At 36.0% G+C, this 14,231-nt stretch overlaps 1 protein-coding gene across 1 annotated transcript in view; it reads right to left on the reverse strand.

Annotated features, from left to right (window-relative positions):
* Positions 1–14,231, reverse strand: part of FN1 (fibronectin 1) — a 65,087-nt gene that overhangs the window by 23,075 nt on the left and 27,781 nt on the right. The window contains 7 exon segments of the mRNA XM_039844713.1: positions 88–177; positions 2,237–2,419; positions 3,840–4,112; positions 5,434–5,625; positions 7,786–7,872; positions 8,447–8,615; positions 10,032–10,126. Coding sequence (XP_039700647.1) covers positions 88–177; positions 2,237–2,419; positions 3,840–4,112; positions 5,434–5,625; positions 7,786–7,872; positions 8,447–8,615; positions 10,032–10,126 — 1,089 coding nt within the window.

A 14,231-nucleotide genomic window follows, 5' to 3' on the forward strand; every position in this document is an offset into this window, starting at 1 on the left:
ACGCATTTTTAGAAGAAACATCCCATTTTGTCATTTCAAATCGGTAGGTGAAAGCTACTTGATAAGCATATTGCCAACATGACTCACCTGTTTTCTGTCTTCCTCTAAGAGGCGTACTCTCATGTTGTTCATAAACACTGGAGACACTGACTAAATATTCTGTACCAGGCAGGAGATCTGAAGAGGCAAATGAGACTTATTTTAAAATTGTTCCTGAAAGCATGAAAAACCAAAGCAGCCCTGGGACTATGTGAACTTATAAAATGTCCAAGAGTCCAATTCTATAACCTGCTTTTACCTGAGTGAACAACACTACTTGGAGATGGGCTGTCACTAGGTGATAAGGAAGGGTCATCTTGCCCCATAGCATCTCTAAGTCTTGCCCTCGGTTCCACCTCTGTAAATAACTCACTTCCATGAGTGTGACTCAGAGGGCTCTGCAATAATGTGGAGTTGCTGTAACATAGTAATATTTCTATCACCCATTTAATGGTATATCTGTTGAAGGCATGGGATAATGGTGACCTTAGTGCTATAGATTATCATTTATTCCTCAGAATAATCCAGTGAAGTAGCTTGCTACTTTTTTAAAGCAGCTTTACTGCCATACAATAAACTGTATGTATTTAAAGCAAACAGTTTGGCAGGTTTTGACAAATGTATACATTTGTGAAACCATCACCACATTATAGATAATGAGCATATCCATTACCTCCGAAAGTCTGGTTTACAATTACTCCCATTTTGTAAATGAGAAAACTGAGGCATAATGAAGTTATCTTCTTTGATGTATTTGCCCAAGATCACACAGGAGTTACCCAGGCCATGACCAATGGTCTTGATAATTAACTTTTACTGGAAAAGTAATACTTCAAAGGGTAAGTGATCAGTTCTGCCATAGTAAGATGAGAACAGAACACAAAAAAAATTACTTACACATTCCTATATATCCTCTTCTCTCATTTTTAGGTACCAAAAAAATGCACAGTATAAGGTTATTAACCATTGAACTACTCACTAAACCCCATTCCCCTCCACATCATCTCCCCTTCGGGCTTTCTAAAGAGGCTCCTGCTGGGGGCTTGAAGTCCACTTTCCTCCTTAGCTTTGGCTAAGGGCAATTTACTTAACCACTTGGGACCTCAGTTGCTTCATTTGTAAAATAGGGTCATAATGGCTTCTTTGGGGGGGAATATGGTTACCCTGGGATCTAGAGTAGGATCTAGAATAAGTTCTTAGAACACATAATGAACATGTGACAGGTCTGTGGCTACGGTGGGGCAGACACTGGTCCTGAGGCAGGGGCTCCTGTGTAGTGATTGACAGTGCTCGGAACAGAAACAACAGCCCCACTGGTAGGACATGTAAGGATGCTCTTGCCCTCAGCCACAAAATGAGAAACCAAAACTATGGTCATGCAGAGATGTCTTTCACTTTTTAAAATATGTCGGAAGGACAGAGGGTGTTTTCTGCCCATCGTTTGGTGATGGACCTAAATGTGAGCTATTTTTCCCTTATGTCGAAACTGGCTGTTTGTATGTATGTACTTTATTATGATGAAAATACTGAGAGCAACATTTACTTGAAACATAACACCATGTTGCAGCCCATTTTAATTTTCTTTAATAAAAGATATCTATTTCAAAAGAGTAAGAACTAGAAAAAGACAATTTCCATAAATTGTTGTTTTTATTTTAATGTCAGTTGTTTTCTAAGTCCTCAGTCTTCAGAGAAATCCTGCTAACAGATTCCTTTTGAAATACAAATTAAACGGGTTCTTTCTTCAAAAGAGTATCTTGATCTATCTTGAGTAACCAATTTCTACGTTTTCAAATGCTAAATAGATTCCCTGCTGACACTTTTTTAAAGAATGATAATAAAACAGATATGGTGACACTATTTTCAATCTTCACTTTCTCTCTAAACATTCAGATTTACTCATATAATTTCTCTTGACATATATTTATTTTTATGTGCTTATGTGGAAGCAGAACTTGTTCACTGCTGTTTTTCCACTGATTTTTAAAAAGTTGTAGCTATCAAAATTATGTTAAAATAACGATAACCATGATGACATCTTTCAAAGTCTACAGAGCTGCATGTCAGAGTTGGAGTTTAGTTTCTAGCTCTGTCGTAGCTGTCTTGAGTGTAGTTGCTTCTACCTGATAACTCAGAATTCTTTCTTTCCTTCTGCTCTAGCTTAGTATTTATTGAACAGATTAATTTGACCACTTACTTGTTAAAACCACTGCGTTGTCTGAAGGAGAAATTGACAATTCTGCAACATCTTCTTCATTTTTCACAGGCGAGTAGCGCACCAAGAAGTTGGTCAATTCAATGGATGGAGGAGGGGCCCAGGTGACACGAATCGTGTCTGGACCAATGTTAGTGAATCGCAGGTCAGTCGGAGGAGGGACAGCTGGTTTCAAATAAGAAGGAAGACTAAGTTAATGTGATTTAAAACCAAAAGCTAATAAAAAATAGCTGGAAAAGTAAAACCAATACTTCATGCATAAAGGAAACGAGTCATGATCATGCAAATAGTCTAAGTCTAATCTAAATCATAGTAAATTATAGTTGACCCTTGAACAACACAGGTTGGAACTGCATGGGTCCACTTATATGTGGGCTTTTTAGTAAATACTGTAAACGTATTTTCTCTTCTTTCTTAACATTTTCTTTTCTCTAGTTTGCTTTATTGAAAGAAAACAGTATATATCCATATAACACAAAATATGTGTTAATTTGACTGTTTGTGTCATTGGTGAGGCTTCTAGTCGACAGTAGCCTATCAGTAGTTAAATTTGGGGGGGACTTAAAAGTTATACGTGGATTTCTGACTGCGAAGAGGTCGGCATCCCTAACCCCCACATTGTTCAAGAGTCACTTATACTGTTAAAAATAAAATACTACACATAGTACTGTTAGGCCCCTTTAACCTTTCTGCCATGAATATATCTTAAACAATAATTTCAATCTACTTTCAAATACATTGATTTTAAGTACATATTAACATCATTTATCCCAGGCTGAAGAGGCTTAAGTTGCCACACAGCAAAGAGAAACATAGCAGTACTTTCCAAGGAAACACATGCACACAGACAAAAAGACAAGAAGGTCCTAAATTTCTCCCGGACATGAGATGACTACAGCTACAATTCCATTCAGTGAATTCTACTTACAAGTGAAGAGGGTTCATGCAAATTGGTTCTCAGCATGTTTCTTACCATGCAGGGCAGAGAACCTTTATAATGTTGCATGCTTGTCCCCAGACTCAGGTTAAAGAGGAGTTTCTTTACCTCTCCACGGCAATGAAACCTAGAATGTTCCAAAGTTACTTTTTCTTCTACCTCAAAACAACCTCCTTCCCCTTCCACTCTACCCTAAATTTCAATGGGTTTTTAGTCAGCTACAAAAAAGGAACGTGGTAGAGTTTATCAAAGAGTAGAAGGAAGAGCAAAATGGTACATTTTGGAAGTATATTTCTTATTAACTGGTGCTCATTATATGATTTTGTATTAATGTTAGATAATTTTAACAAACTACAGGTCTGAAAATTCAATTAACCCTCATCATTTTGTATTTAGTAAATCAGATATCTACATTTCTAGCTTTATCCATATTTGTGGTTAAAGTGAAAGTATACTTAAGACTACTTGAATGTCTTCCTCCAGTAAGTTTAGCATCTGCATTTGACTGCTTGCCACCCCCAATCCACCCGCTCTTAATCTTAGGCAAATTGCTGGCTTTTCCCTTGAAACATCCATATTTAACCAGAGTGACTGGTGGCAGCATGCAACACCATCCATGTCTCAAACACAGAAGTTTTCAAAATTCACCCGTTTGTTGTGTCAGTGTAGTAGGGGCACTCTCTCCGCCATTAATAAGAGTGGTAACGCTGATGTCATAGTCAATGCCGGGCTCCAGCCCTGTAACTGTGTAGTATCCTACTGAGGAGTCCACAAAATCTTCAAAAATAGGGATACCTTCTCCTGCCGCAACTACAGTGATGCGGTACCCAATAATGGTGGAAGAGTTTAGCGGGGTCCACCTCAGGCCGATGCTTGAATCGGTTATGTCAACAAAGCTTAGATCAGTGAGTTGGGGCACCTCTATTGAGTTACGAAGCAAAAAGGGGGGCAAAAGGAAAATAGAGGCAAAAAAAGAGGAAAAAATAAAGCAGTGTACATCAGGTCACTAGTAGTAAAATTGATGGAATGTTAAAGCAATGATGGTAGTATGCGATCTGTTCCAAATTATATGAAAAGACTTCCTGAGCATCGTGAATAGTTTGCTTCCCTGGGAGAATCAAACAGCTTACGATATTCTTTTAGGGATTTTCTTGCATTTCGAAAATGTCTTTAAACAGTACAGTTTGAACCTCTCAGGTTCCTAAAAATTATAGGCCGGTTTAGGATGTCGAAACCATTCCCAGGACCTAGACATAATATCTGCAGTAAGTATCAGCAATGTTTAAAAAAAAATCCAAAAGTTTTTTAGTAGGAAAATAAAGCTTGTATGAAGAAGATTTTTTGTAAAGAAATTGATTGATGAGTTTTTCTTTTTTCTCCCCCCCATATAAAAACTCATGACAACCTTATGGCCATAATGCTAAAGCATTATGAATATATGATGAGAAATGTGCCATTTAAAAGCAAATTTAGGTAAAAGATAGATAGGCCTGAGTCCAAGGCCGTTGCCAATATTTTAATTCATAATCAAAGTTATTTAATTAGTATTACTAAAAGCATTCTACCAAAAAGTGCAAAGCGGAGCACAGTTTGTTTTCATTCTGTTACAATCCAATTTCGGACAAACAACAAACCTATCCCTAAATAAGTCTTTTCAGTGCTGTCTTTCGACCCTTATGAAAGACCATCCCGAAGGTTTAGTTTTTCTTTTTTTCCCTTTTTCTTTTCTTTTTCAACTTAAAAAAAGAAGGATTCGAAATGGCAAGATGAAGAACTGGATGTGTCAATCAAGTGCTATTTCAGTGTCCACATATGGAGGTAGATACTATTTTATAGGCTGCTGTTGAAAATTGATATGGACTGTGAAACGAGGCACACATGTGCCCGTGGGATGCATTCACCATATTACTTTTAGCCCGTCAGTACTGAGTACAGACACGTGACACCGTTTTAGTAATATTTCCCCTTGAGCAAACAGTACAGTTAATGCCATAGTTGCCACTCCGACACATACTCATCACAGCAGATAGTGCCCCAGTGAAGCACAGACAGGAAAGCAGTGTTAACAGCAAGCAGTTGTCCAAATAGTTGCTTTGCCTTCGTGGTTTTGAAGAGTGCGGTTGGGAGATCAGAACTGAATCCCAACTATATTCGACACACTCAGCCATCTGGAGATTAAGATGTTAAGCCCCACTCTTATTGAAACTGCTATTCTGAGGATAACAGCTTATTTTTCCATTACCTGGAATGATGGTATCAGAGATAGGGGCACTTTCCTTGTCATCTTTGACAGTGTACACACTGACATTGTACTCCAGACCAGGACTCAGGTTTTCAAAAGTGCAGGAACTCTGATCTGCATGGACCACTTCTTCCAGAGAATATCCTTGCTGGCCATTTGTTGGGGTGGTGGTAATTCTATAACCACTGATGTCTGGAGAAAACAGAAAGCAGGGAGTGACTGCATGGAGGATTTGTGACCCAGAGCACATTAAACTGTGGGGAATGATGGACCCATGAAGGGAAATGGGGAAAAGACCTGGCATTTGTTGAGGACTCTATTGTCACTCAGTGCTTACAATAACCCTTCGAGGCAGGTATTAAGATGCTCAGTTTAAAGAAAATCTTGGAAGGGGGAAGTGATTACCAAAGGCTTTCCTGGCTCGAAATTCCACGCTCCTGCTACCACTCTATCCCGATTTTCCTTAATGGATCATCTGCAGGACAGCTGAGGAATATTCCATTTTACCTGCTTGATATGGAATGGCTCTCAACCTTAGGCACATTCCCCAAAGTGGGCCCTCCTAATTTACAAGGTCTGAACCTATGGGATTTACAGGAAAGGACTAAGGAAAGGAGAACAAGTGAAAAACGAAAGTGGCTCTACTTATTCTGGATAAATGATATTAGTTGCTAAAGACTTCAGGAATCATAAAAATAGGCACTAAGAGGATTGAGGAGAGAAAGAGATTCAAATTAGAACAGTGATGAACAGAGATCTTAATGAACAGATTAAAAGTAAAATGAAAAAATATATTTAAGTTAAACTTACCAAGGGCAAGGAAATAATGCTATATTTTGTCATAGGAACAGGGTGAAAACTAAAGTGGTATATACAAGGAAATCCAACTGGATGAGAAATAAATGTTGAGGTTTGCTAGTGACCATGCAGATGACCATCCATTAAAACTAAATATTAATGATCTAGCTTCCAACAAGCATGAAACTTGCCAACTTAAAGTTTCAAATTCCAAGTAATTTGGCTGGAAATAGTATACCTTTGGCTTAAAAAATGTTTCCACAGATAATTAAAATTTCACCAGAATCACTCTACTTTAGAGGGGGATTAAAAAGGATATTCTGAACTAGTTTTATTCTGTGTGATTGCACACATTGATCAGATAATTAGAGATAATAGTCTTAGTTGTGTGCCCAAGCAAATGTAAGAACTACTTTTAAAATTACAGGAAAATTATAATTAGTGAAATAAGCCCTTAAATTAAGAAATACAGCAGTTATGAATGCAATCAATATGAATTGGAACCTCCATTTTTGTTTAATTTCAAATTTTCTCAATTATGAGTATCCTGATATCTCAACAGTGATTCTTCCAATATTCTCTCTATTAAATAATATGATTACATTTCAGTTAATCCTTCTTATTTAAAATTTTCACATGGTTTTGGCAAAGGTCAGGAATATCTAAAATTTCTCCAGTCATTGCCATGGTACATTATACTACTTGAATATTGATATAACTATCTTTACATATTTTTGGATTTTATAAGTAATTTTCAATGTGTAAACAAAGAGTTTAGACAAAAGCTACATTTAAAGCTTTAAAAACAGTCATGGAACTCCATATAACCAAATTTCTCAGAATTGAGTATAAGTAAAATGAACAAACAAAATTGAATATAAGTAAACAAACAAAATTTCTCAGAATTGAGTATAAGTAAAATGAACAAACAAAATTGAGTATAAGTAAAATGAACAAACAATTAAGTTCCAAATATGCAATTTTGGGGGTAAGAAGGAGTCTGAAAAAGTTCTGTTACAATCCCAGTTCTGTAACATTTAAAATTTGTGACTGTGAGTAGATCGATTTTTTTTCCTGAATTTCAGTTTTATTTCATTTTGTAAAATGAAGGTCATTTATATCTATTACTACCCTTAGATTATTGTGGTACAACTCATGACAAAATATTTGTGAAACTTCATTGAATAATAAACTTAGAATCTATAATAACTAATAAAAGGGAAATTACGTGGTATGATTTCAACCATTTCTTTGACAATTTTGAATGCCACTGAGCAAAAGCTACCTTCCAGAATGCTTTTTCTCAGCCCTCATGATTCTCTACAAGCTCAATAAGGGTCTGCCTTGTTCTCTCTCGTGTGAGCTTAATGAACATGCAGTAAAACACCCTATATGTCTCTCTATGATGTATACTCATGTCCTCCTGCATTTTTTATGGAGGGATGGCTACTTAAAGTTCTGACCCTGTATTTCTCTGAAAAGAACGCAGTTTCTAAAGTCTTCATCTTGAAAAAGTATTGCATATCCTTGTGCTCTGATACACCTCAAGCTTACCTGGGGTGGTACTCCTTTCCCAGGAGACTACAAGCACTCCAGTGTCAGGGTTTGCTTCCAGGTGCAAGTTTGTTGGTGGAGACAATGCTATGCAGAAAGAAAATTGCAAATTAAAAGTTAAAGCTAACACAAAGCACTTGGCCTGTGGAATAATTGGAACATGTTCCCCTCTCCTTCCCTTTCTCCTTTCTAACTCTTTTTTTAAAAGAACCAGGAAAAATATAGAAGTTGTACTATAAAACCATGGTGGACAGAAATTCTCTGACAGAATTTTATGATTACTGATTTTTCAATATTATTAAAATTCTTTTCACCTTGGCAGTTCATTAATATTGTTGACATTGAAGAAACAGTTCTGATGCCATGGACTATGTGAGTTGAATTTGCTACTCAGAATTTAGAAATAGCTAATAATATAAGTAAGGATGGATCTTTTCCATTAATTTAAATTTTCTCATTTATGAGTATCCTGATATCTCAAGAGTGATTCTTCCAATTAGAAGAATCTAATTAGAATCAAGTTAGAATGAGTGTTGAGAGAAATTTAAGAGGTATACTGGCCATTATCATAAGTAAAAAGTGATTGATATCAGCTATCTTTTGAAAATGGAACAGTTTTAAGAGAAAAAAAAACAGAAAAGAGACAAAAAACTCTTCTTACGTGTCACAACTTTGTTTACAATTGGTTTATCTTTCTCTTGCCCATCTCTAAGGACTGAGATGGTGTAAACGTATTCCACGCCTGGAGTCAGGCCAGACACAACGATGCTTCCTGACTCCGAAGTCACTTCTCGTGGTGCTTCCCCTCCCTGGCTTGGTCGTACACCCAGCTAGAAGAAGGAAAACAAAATAAACACCAAGGACAAATATTTCCGAAGCCGGGCTACTGCCGAGAGGTTGTGGTTATCCTTCATAGAATGAGAACTCCTCAGGAACTGTACAATGTGCCTTTATTAGGGAATGAGTGGGGCCTTACTTTAGCTCAATTAGATAGTTTAGCTGGAAATTCTAAGGGGCTGGGGTGTGGGAGGTATCTTTCAAACTGAATAAAGGTGGCTGTAATGAAAAGTTCCAAAGAAATGTCATTACATACTATTTTGCTTAATAAATCATCTCGCGTACAAACCAGTACACAAGGGCTTTGGACTACAAGGCAGTTCATTACTATTTTCACTGGAAGAAATCCCCTAGCTCTCTCTTTAATGAGTTATTAATATTCGGTTCACTTTTTAGTTGCCATTTAGAAGCACCAGCTCCTGTAACACTTTATACTGCAAAAACACTCCTTTTGAAGAAGTATGTTCATAGGTTCAACTGCAGGACGATATGTTCCAAAAGGAGAATTAAAATGAATGTGCTCATAATTTTAAATCCTTTTAAACTTTTATTTCAAAAATCTAAGTAATATTGTGTCATCAGTGTTCAACTCTAGGGACATCCTTTGTATGGTGTATGGCTTCTGAAAGTTAGAATGACAGTGTTAAGGGAAATTTAACAGGTATGCTGGCAATCTTCAAAAAGGGCTTCTCTGAATTTAAGCAGCATAACCGTCAATATGGCTATCTGCATTCCTCAAAAAGGAAGTGACTTTTGGTATATTCTTTTCAAACAAACGATCATGTGGATTTAGTCTTGATTTCCAATCATAATAAATAGTTCCCCCCCCAAAAAAGCAACTTTTTTAAACACACTCATTTGTATTCATCACTTTCCTAACATCATCACTTTAAAGAACAGGGATCTATATATCTGCAAGGAAGACCTTAATTCTAACTGCTATTAAGAGATGCGCCCACGGGGCTTTGAACAAGTTCAGATGAAACTGATTGGATGAAAATGTGATTTTTAAGTGACTCAGAGTTTATTTGGTTTTCCTAAATTGGCTTTCATGAATTTGTTGACACCCATGCAGAACAACACAGCAAACAGAGTTTCCTTTATATATTTAAATGTAGTTCCCTGGAGGAAAGAATAGAAAAAATAAGATAACAACAACTAACAGTTCCATATTAATGTCTTATCCTTCTCAAAGCACTTGTCACTGTCTCTGTCCATCCTTCCAGCCATTCAGTGAGGCAGAAGTATTATTATTCCCTAACGATGAGGTTAGAGACGTATGAATGGAAGCAGGTAACAAAACCAGGTCTCCTGACTCCTGAACATCTTGCTTCTACTTCTACCACATTCAGAAACATGAGGGCACCTCAGGGCTATATCACAAGAGATTAGGAACATCTGTGATTTACCTTAAAACCAATCCTTGGGGCAGGTGTCCATGTAATCACAATAGTGGTCTCAGTCACCTCTGTGTTGTAAGGTGGAATGGAGCCCGTGGGTTGCACTGTGAAATGGAATCAATGCACGTGTCAAAACCTTGGAGTCACAGGTGATACACGGGACATAAATAACAAGTACTTTTATTGAAAACCTCATTTTAATCAGCTTGTGGATCCGCAATGTAACCTATGTTCCTTTGCTGGGTGAGACTTTGGAGTAGGCCACAGCTTCTCCATCTTTCATGTACCACCCAAATCATCTGAGACCTGACTAATATGCAGGTTTATGTCTTTTCATCACGATTGGAATTTGCATTTGATGACAATAAATTCCCTTATAATGTCAGCATGTAAAACTGGTCATCACACACATTGATTGTTATTCTGCTTCTTAATCATTAATTTGAGAACAATGACTAAATTATAGATGATGATCTAAAAATAGCTTTATGCTGCATTATTCCATAATGATGGCCAATTATTTTTGGTTGCAGGAAGAGATGCCATATGAAAGTTAAACAAAATTGGCCACCTTGGATACACTTACAGATTCTAAAGATTCTTTCCTTAAATATGTGAGTACCCATTCAGAACTACAATACTGCAGAAATTTAATATTCTGCCACTAGAATCAGAAATTATAGAATGTTTACTCCCATATCTTAGCATCCTGACACCAGTTATTTCTCTTAGTGAAAATATTACTTTGAAAAAAAAAAAGAAAAAAAGGAAGAAAAAGACTATGTGTACAGAGAGTTAAGACTGACATTTTCAGTAATCTTACAAATGTTATTATCAATTTAGAATTTTTTAAATATAATTGGCTGAACAATTGAATCTTATAATAAGCATTTCAATAACTCGCTTCTATGAAAAAAGTTAGGTCGCAGAAGCCAAGACATTTGAGTAGGGTGAGTCAAATTCAAGGGTTTCAAGTGTGCTGATGGCTGTGGTTATATGCTTAGGGCCTTCACTATTGCTTCCTCTTTACATACCAACCAAATTCTGTACCCACTGGCGAGGGGGGGGGAACCTATTAAATGCATGTATACTAAATTATGAATGAATGGCTGGTGAGACAAAAAGTTACTCTCCAGAGTTATACGAATGAAGATTGAAAAGTCTTAAGACTCCAGTCTCTACTCAGCTTCAGTCAATTGTTTTTGCTTTGTCAGGTGGGAATTCAGTTCCAGTATTTCAATTCTTCTTCTTTATTTTTTTGTTAGTCTGAATTTTAATGTACAATTTAAAAAATATATTTTTAAAATACTGTGTAGAAAAAAATAAAATATGCACGTGAGCCACTTTGTAATGACCGTTCTACTGGCTGAAATGAAGTACTATTGGTTTAGTGAGCTGTTTCATAAGTGTTATTATTTTGATGGCATTTGAGGGGAAACTAAGATAGGTGACCTGTGATGCCTTCCCGGTGCCCTGAAATCATACACTACTTGACTGTTGCTGACTTAGCTGAAATGCCATAGCCAGCCCTGTGTGACCATGTTAATGGCCATGAGAAACAATTCAGTAAGCAGCTTCTTTCATTGAACATCTGTGAAAGCCACAAATTTTTCACAAATTACATTCTCCTGGGCTTTAAGGTTGGATATTTTCTATTGCTTGAGCCAGCCACCTAGAATCTTCTGAAGTTTAAGATGGTGCTCCCTGTCTGGGAAGACCATTGCAGGAAAAATCTCCAAACCACAAACCCACAAACTGATGTCAAACAAAGGGTGTGACTGCAAGTATGAGCTATGGGTACTGGCAGGTCTTGTTCAGTGAAGAACAACCTGGCTGTTAAAGAAATAAAATCTGCCTTATTTATAAAGGAGAAAGTTGAATTTCCCTCAGAAACAGCCCCCACCCAGAGTTGCTCTTAAGAATTTAGCAGGAGTTAACAAAATCCAGCAAAGTTATTCCCAGAATTCAGCCTAATAAAACAATAAAGAGCTACAGAAACTTAAAGTAATTTCAAAAATATGCAGGCCCTGTTGATGTTTATAGCCTCTGAGAGAACCTGAAGTTGAAATAAAGTTGTGGAACTTCTTGCTTACGTTGGTTTATTTAAATCTAAGCTTGGTTGATCTGTTTTCAATATCATTCATTCCTCAGTCAGTCATCTATTAAACAAACTTTAAAAAAATATATATATACTAAGTGGAAGGAACTATGTTAATCTTTATCTAATAAAATTAGTTTTGATTATCCTCACTTTAAATATAGTGATATTTTATTTAAATGTATTATGCAGAACATAAAATAACATGTCCAATATACCCGTCTCCAAAAGTACCTGAGATAGCCTATACTGACCCATTCCACTCCACATAATTATTGTTAGTATTATTAAAAATTCTTCTTCTTTTATAAGCACTCTTTCCAACAAAAGAAGCTATGTAAAATATATCTTATCTTTAGGGGTGAAAAAGATAACTGTAGAATTATGTGTAGTCAATAAAAGACTACATCTATTGAAATTATCATTCTAATGCAGTGAAGGCCATCCATAAGAAATAGATATTTACGAGTAACACAAAGACATTGATTTCACATTGATAGACTTAATAAGATGCAACATAAAATAGCAAAATTTTAAAATAAATTTCCAAATAAAAAGTAGATTTTACTTGCTGATGAACAGCAATTCCTTAGGAAGAAGACTTCACAAGCTAAATCTCATACACCAAATTTAAAAGGAAATAAATTTTTGGTAAAATGATTTCCCATAGGGAAAAGCTTATAGATAATTTCTTTGGGAAATAATTCCATAGTTGTTTTTGAACTAAGCTTATATTCACTTTTTTTTATATTAACTATATTTTTAAATTGGTCAAAGAGTAAGATTTGTTGAAAGCGTTTAGAAAATTTAAAACTAGTTCATAGTTACATATATATATATATCTACACATGCTAAAAAAAGTTATGTCAGGTGCTTCTGTAATTGAAAATGTTAAGTTAAAAATAATTCATGCTCGGCTAGAAATAAAGGGTCTCATAATTCTTTGTACACTAAATGAAAATGTATTTAGTAGAAATCACTTTATGAATATAAGCTCTATTGTGATATAGATGTGTAAGAAATTTAAGGCCACTTCCTGTAAAATGTTGAGCAAAAGGACAGGCATAACCAAAATTATTGTCAGTATTTTTCCCTCTGTGGAACTTCAAGAGAAATTTAAGAAAGATTAAGGTAAAAAAAAAAAAAAGTATTTCGTTCTGCAGAAGTACTTTTTATCTGCTGCAGGCAACGCTTGTAAAAAAACATTTCCTTCTCGTTCTGTTAGTGTATTCAATAGGTAGATGTTTTTATTTTACACTTACTGCTATTATTTAATACCCAGAGTGTTAGAATGTAGACATTGGTACTGTTTTTTTCTTGCCTTAACTCATATTTGGTAAATTCATTTAATACAATAGAGTTCGAGTTTCAAATAACTGGGTGCTTTAAACCGTGCTACTCAAAGTTTTGGTCCTGGAGGAAATAAGGAACTCGGCAACATATGCAATTTAAAACACTGCTTCCTTCATCAAGAAAATCTTGCCTTAAGAAGTCATCAGTCGGATTAGTGTGCTTCATTGATTTGCATTCTTGCACAAGCTCCTTATTGTCTAGTAATAAACAGTTCACCAGCAGCTGGTCCATGAACCATACTTTGAGTATCACCGCTTTAAATCTTTAAAAAAAAAATTAAATTTATTTTTTTATTGAAATCTTGTACTAACCTTTTTAAGATAACTTTTGAAAATGGATGCGTATTACTCAGCCATTAAAAAAAATAAAATCCTACCATTTGCAATGACATGGATGCACCTAGAGGTTATTATGCTGAGTGAAATAAGTCAGACAGAGAAAGATAAATACCATATGATTTCACTTACATGCGGAATCTAAGGAACAAAAAGAACTAATCAAAAACAGACTCACAAATATAGTGGACAGTTTGATGACAGACAGAGGGGAGGGATGTTGGGGGCTGGGAGAATGGGGTGAAGGGTTAAAGAAGTACATATTAGTAGCTGATGGTTGGTCACGGGGATGGGGAGCATGGCAGAGGAAATGCAGTTAGCATTAATATAATGGCTAGGCGGAGGGCCAGGGGAGGGAAGGAGCAATTGGGGGGATCATTTATGAACCATATAGGTGTCTAACCAATGTACTGTATACTTGAA

This window comes from Pteropus medius, unplaced genomic scaffold, assembly GCF_902729225.1.
Source record: "Pteropus medius unplaced genomic scaffold, Ma_sr-lr_union100, whole genome shotgun sequence".
Classification (NCBI taxonomy): Eukaryota; Metazoa; Chordata; class Mammalia; order Chiroptera; family Pteropodidae; genus Pteropus; species Pteropus medius.